General features: G+C 36.5%; 1 protein-coding gene across 1 annotated transcript; it reads left to right on the forward strand.

The window, feature by feature from the left end:
- Positions 1 to 4,738: 4,738 nt before the first annotated feature.
- Positions 4,739 to 5,608, forward strand: LOC129227897 (zinc finger protein 98-like). The gene has a single exon (XM_054862518.1). The coding sequence runs from the start codon at positions 4,739 to 4,741 to the stop codon at positions 5,606 to 5,608; it is 870 nt and encodes a 289-aa protein (XP_054718493.1).
- The last annotated feature ends 775 nt before the right edge of the window (positions 5,609 to 6,383 follow it).

The following is a 6,383-nucleotide window of genomic DNA, read 5'->3' on the forward strand; positions in this document are numbered from 1 at the left end:
ACCAAAAGTGACTTTGATCCACCTCGATTTAAACTTTCATTCCATCAGGTGCATCTTTAAAACTTGTTCATCCCAGTTATTTTACTTATTTCAACCTGTGCCAGTCATTTCTTTCATGTTCTTCTTGGTATATTTTTGTTTTGGAAAGGGTTCAAAGAAGGGTAACTAAATTAGTAAGGGGACTCTAAGATTTAGATTATGATACCAGACTTAATAGGCTTAACATGTATAGCCTGGAGCAAAGGAGAGTCAGAGGGGACATGATTCAGTTATTTAAATTTATCAAAATGAAAGATGTAAATGGATTAAATTTTTGCGGGGAAAGCAGGACAAGGGGTCATTGTTTTAAGCTATTTAAATCTCTGGCTAACTTGGAAATCAGGAAAAACTACTACTTTAGCAGGGTTGTGGGCACTTGGAATAGCTTACCGGAAGAGGCGGTAATGAGCAAAGGAGTGGATAGCTTTAAGAGGGCCATTGATCTTCATTGGGGACTAATTAATTGACTAGGACCAGCCTAGCTGGGCCCTGAGCCTGTTGCTGGTCGTCACATTTGTATTTGTATTTATTTTATTTGTAATTTATAACAATGCATTTGTGATACATGTAGAATAATTTGTAGTTGCTTTCATGGAAATCTGTTTATGATGAAGTAAAATAAAGTCATTAAAATGTTTTCTATCATTTTGTTTTAATTGAAACTGACTTAACTTCACACCTCACCCAAATATAACTTTTAATTATGAAATGCACATAACAGTCGAATAGATTTGGTACGTCAATGATCTGTCTTTTAAAGTTATTTTATACATATTAATTACGTGGAAATTATTTCAATCATTTGTGAATTATTCTTCACATAATATCATTACATACTGGTCCTTTTTTCACATCACTAATTCTTTTGTAATTCATACAATGAACAATTAAAATGTATTATCGAAACTATTGTTTCTTTCACACAAGTTTTTTTTTTTTTTTTTTTTTTTTTTTTTTTTTTTTTTTTTTTAAGAAAAACGCTAAGTTCGTTGTCAGCACGGTTTAAAAAAAAACCGGGTGTTTTTTAAAAAAGGCCAGCCCGGGGGTGGAGAGGAGGAGTAATGGACTTTTTTCGGTTATTTTAAACGTGCAGAACAGCTTTAGCTTGCAAGTATTTTTATTGCAAAATAATAATAGTGTACAACGTTTCCAAAGTCAATTTTCTAATCTTTTTTTTTTTTTTTTTGCAAATAAATAAATAAAGCTCCAAGTAGATAATAGAATGAAAAAGAATGAGCTTGATGAAACTGAAGGGCAGAGCCATGTAAGCCACACTTTTGCGGGCACACAGAACGTGATGAGTCATACGTTTGAAAAAATGGAGATTTTTGGTCTAAATACTGCTTTTATAATTGAAATAAACGTAACAAAAAATTGTGTCATTAAGAGAAAAAAAATCTGGTTTTAGTGTTGTAGAATATAGAATGTGTAATACCTATAAAAAAAATATTTGTAGAACTTTTCAAAAGTTGGAAATTGGCCTACTGATACTGAACAATTCAATCATGTGGCAAATTTACCATAGATGATTTTTTTTTTTAATTTCCAATGGGAAATATAATAAGGCATCTCAGAATCGCAGAAAACATAGAACAAGAATAAAAGTGACATCAGGAAATCTATAAACTCAGGGTAGCTCTCGCCGTCCAATAACGCTTCCAAATTGAAGTCCGAAGAAGAGCACGGCATTTGCGGAGATGTATGTTCATATACTCAAGATTACTGTCCGATATTTTAACGCAAAACCTTACTTGAATTCGCGCATGCGTCAGGTCTCTTCTGATTTTATCAAAACAGTGGTGATAGCAAGCAGGAAGTAACGAGCAAGCAAAAACTAAATGCATCGGGAAAAGTGCGCTTCTTTAAACCATCATCCCTTTTCCAAATGGAACTTTTCGCAGCTGCTGGTCGCGAAGTCCCAGAACAAACAGTACATAGAGGGCAAAGAGAGTCCGTTGTGACATAGATGTGGTGAAGGCAGGAACGTGCACAAGGGGGAGAAGGGATACCTGTTGGACCGAGATTTTGAAAAAAAGGGGTGAAATATATGTAGGGTCGGGGGGGGGGGGGAATAAACAATATGGAAGAGGGCCTGCAAAAGCCTCTTGTGACGGTCCCCAGAAATTCTGTGCACGCCCCTGGGTGAAGGCTGCCAAGTCCAGTAATAAGACGGAAAATTGCCGGAGATCGCTTTCTGGCCCGTTCCGGTATTTTACGAATTTGTTCGATCCATTGTTTATTTTTGACTAAAAGGTCCTGCAAAAATGAGATCTTAAAGGTTTTTCTGGCAGTTGACTTCATGGTACGGAAAGGCAAGGCAGATTGAGTTTGTCGTACAGAAGCTCTCCTCTAAAGGGTTGTTCACTTATCGGCAGTCCATCCCGTTTTTTGACGTGACGGACTGCCGATGAAAGCAGAGTAGCATTCACATACGGTCGCCGTACATCAATCACGTGACTGAATTCACTCGCCAGAGAGAAGAGCGCGCTGCTTGGCGGAAACCAATGAAATGATGTCCTACTTTTGACGGCCTTCAGAAAGTTCCGTTCCGGTTCGATCAGAAGATCAAGATTCTTCTCATCGAAACGGGTCCCGTCAAAGATGGCTTGCTAAAATGGCAACCAGTAAAAAAAAAAACCTGTTTCGGGTGGAAAAATTTGGTGTGGACGTGACGGGCGGCCGATAATTGAACAGCCCAATAGTCATGAAATCGGCAGCCTCATTGCCCTGAACTCCGCAAGGCAGGAATCCACTGAAGCATAGCCTTTTTTCAAGGAAGAAAATTTCAATTGGATGAAATTTATCATGCTTATTAAAATTAATCATTCTTGTTTCTTAATTCTGGACTTCGACACAATTTGAAATTTAAGGTTTATTACTAAATCAGTCAAGTTAAAACTATTACCAGATACTTAAATCATTCCGTGCATGATTTATGTATAGCTCTTTTTAATGAGTATAATTTAAAAAGCATGCAAACTATCTATTTTAACCCCTTCGATAATATACTGAGAGTGGTTCTTAATTACGTTAATCTTTGTAAAATTGATTTATTGATAGAATACCAAAACTATCACTGATTGACTCTACTTTTAAGTTGTATATTATATTTGCTATTCAAGTATTAAATTACTGGTTAAGTCCTTATAATTTTAAATGAATTATTATTTTTAAAATGAAATAAAATATTAAAACTGCCATAATATTTTGTGGTTAACTATTTTTGTTTTCTTTGTTCGAACGAAATATTAGCGATAGAATTAAGAAATTAATGGTTGAAAAGATTCATCAAATTTTATATTAAAAGAAATGAGTGTAGCAAATTCATGTGTTATGTGGAAAAGAGGAATAAGCATTCTAGTGAATTTCGAAGATGGCGTTCCTTTTGTTGTGAAAACAACTCTTTATCAAAAATTTATGACTAATTTTGATAAAACTTTTATCTATCGATTGATCACATAACTTGTTTTCGTTGTTCGCTTTGTGGATAAATTGTTAAGAGTGTTTCGTTTTCTTTCAGGGATAAATGATGACTGAGATCCAACTTCACGATATTACACACTGTAAAATATATTCACCTCCAAGGTTTTATTGAAGCAAATCTTTGAATAAATACTGAATAAATTCATCGTGCTATATTTCAAATATGAACCATACAATCATCTGATGTACATTTCTCGATGAAGAAGGTGACACAAAGCAACAATTCTAGTAAATACACAGAAGTTGTTGAAAAGAAAAACATCTAAATTTATACTAAACATGTGAATAACTTTTTCAATGCACTGGGTTCTGACAGCTGCCATATTTTCTGAACATATGATGGTTTTTCCTCTTTGATTTTCCTGTGAAGCTTGTAAACCGGAGCTCATATTTACTTAGCGGGAGACATTTATATTTATTTTACTGAACGAAACATAGTTAAAACTTTCATTTCGTAAATTACTTTAAAAAACGTACTGAGAAATAAATTCGCCGTGAAAACGTGATTAAGAAAAATATTGTTGTCTAAACTTTGCTTTCTTGGTAGTCGGGGTTTTTCTATTCGTTTCTTCTAATATGTGCATAATTTGATCACAAGCCCGTTCAAAACATTCAGAGCTTGTCCTTTCGATTTGGAAATTGTATTATTTGCTCGAAGTAATATTCCCTATATAGTATTCTATAAACGAACATTAGGAGCTAACGAAGTAGTGATTCGTAGCAAAAAGCAATCTGCAAAGAAAATGGCGAGTGATTGCATTTGAAGAAGCATTTCTTGTCACCTATAAGAAATATTAGGCTCATTGCTAGTTTAACGTTCAACATTTTAAGCACAATTTATGAAGTGCCCATTCTTTTCTTTTATTTATTGTAAATAATACAGCGCATTTCATTTCTTGAGGTTGACGTCTGCTAAATTTATTCTGATATTACAAAATATATCAACTGTGCACTGACATTTTTGTTCTCTTTTCGGAGGTATGACGTTATTTATGACCCAACAGTTAGTTTTATTTTGAAGCTGTTTTCTTTTTCTGAAAACATGGAAACACAAATAACAATTCTTACCGGTGGGGAGCCTTCTGAAAATTACTCAAATACACTTTCGGAATTAGCAGATCTAAGCGAACATAAAATAATTCCAGCTAGCGAAAAGTCTTATTCTTCTGAAAACGGCTCAAATGAACTTTCTCAATCACCAGACCTAAGTAAACATATGAGAATCCCAGCTGACAAAAAACCTTGTTCTTCTGAAAATTGTTCAAATACATTTTCTAAATTGGTACACCTAAGCAAACATAAGAAAGTCCCATCTCGCGAAAAACCTTATACTTGTGAACATTGTTCAAAGACGTTTTCTCACAATGGGAATCTAAAAGTGCACTTGAGGATCCATACCGGAGAAAAGGTTCATTCTTGCAATGACTGTTCAAAAGTATTTTCTACATTAGGCCAACTGCAATCACACTCGAGAGTCCATACAGGAGAAAAGCCTTATTGTTGTAATTTCTGTTTCAAAGCCTTTTCTCACTTCGCATCTCTGAAAGCACACATAAGATACCATACAGGAGAAAAGCCTTATTCTTGCGAGTATTGCTCAAAGTCGTTTACTGCTTTAGGACACCTGAAAGAGCATAAGAAACGTCATACCGGCGTCCAACCGTATACTTGTAAAATATGTTCTAGAAAGTTTGCTCACGCTGGAAGTCTAAAATCTCACTTGAGTGTCCATAGCAGTGAAAAACCATTCTCTTGTGAACTTTGTTCAAAATCGTGTTCTCTGTTGAGAGATTTAAAAACACATATGAGAATCCATAACGGCAAGAAAAGCTTTATCTGTGAGTACTGTTCAGCAGCGTTTTATACTTCTTCAAGACTAAAGGAACATATTAGATCCCATACTGGGGAGAAGCCGTATCCTTGTGAATTGTGTAGCAAAGCCTTTTCCTCGTCTACTGGCAAGAGATCACACATGAGAACCCATACGGAGGAGAAACCGTATGCTTGCGAGCTGTGTTCTAGAAAATTTTCTCAACTTGGGCTGCTGAAAACACATTCGAAAACCCATACTCGTGATGCGTCATAAATTTGTATGTTTGTTCACACATGTACAGGGTGTTTCAAAATGAATAGCGGGGTTTTAACATGTTATAATATTTATTACACCAAACTTACAGCCACAAGTGATATATCAAATGAAAGAGAAACTCAAACAGTTTTGTTTGTTGGCATCAGTGCGCATGTGCGTGGAATGTTTCTGCTGGCAATCCGCTAGAAAGCGCTTGTAGCAAAGATGGCGACTTAAGAACAGAAAGCGTTTTGTGTTTTACAGGTTGCAAAGATGGAATCTGTTGTTACTGTGCAACGTGCGCTCCGGATTAAGTTTGGTTGTGATCCACCAGGTGATAACAACATTCGTAGATGATATCATCAGTTTCAAGACACTGGTAGAACTGTCCTTAGTACAGTCGAAGGTCCTGTGTTCCTGGGCACATTTGAGGCAGCGTGGGGAGCGATGACACTTGGCCGCCGTATGGCCAAAACGCTGGCATTTGTAGCACTGGATCATAGTGGTCTTGGGACGAAGTCGCTCCACCTTGATGCGGAGGTATCCGATGTTTCCGACACCAAAGACGTCGTCGGCCTTCTCGTCTTTGTTTAGTACGGCCAGGTATAGGGGCAGCAATCTTTTCTCGGGTCCTGACTTCATTTGGAGAACCTTTACAACGTCGAATCCGTATCCTTTGAGATCCTGAAGAATATCCTCTGTAGGGAAGTTGATGGGCAGGCCACGGATTACTACCTTCAGCGGGCGTTTACTGGGCAGGACTCGACTGTGAAATTGGAGACTCTTCTCCTGC

The sequence above is a fragment of the Uloborus diversus genome, chromosome 8, assembly GCF_026930045.1.
Source record: "Uloborus diversus isolate 005 chromosome 8, Udiv.v.3.1, whole genome shotgun sequence".
NCBI lineage: Eukaryota > Metazoa > Arthropoda > Arachnida > Araneae > Uloboridae > Uloborus > Uloborus diversus.

Bases quoted from the DNA above. Each gene is read 5' to 3' on its own strand.
- LOC129227897 (XM_054862518.1), top strand. From the start codon at position 4,739: ATGAGAATCCCAGCTGACAAAAAACCTTGTTCTTCTGAAAATTGTTCA.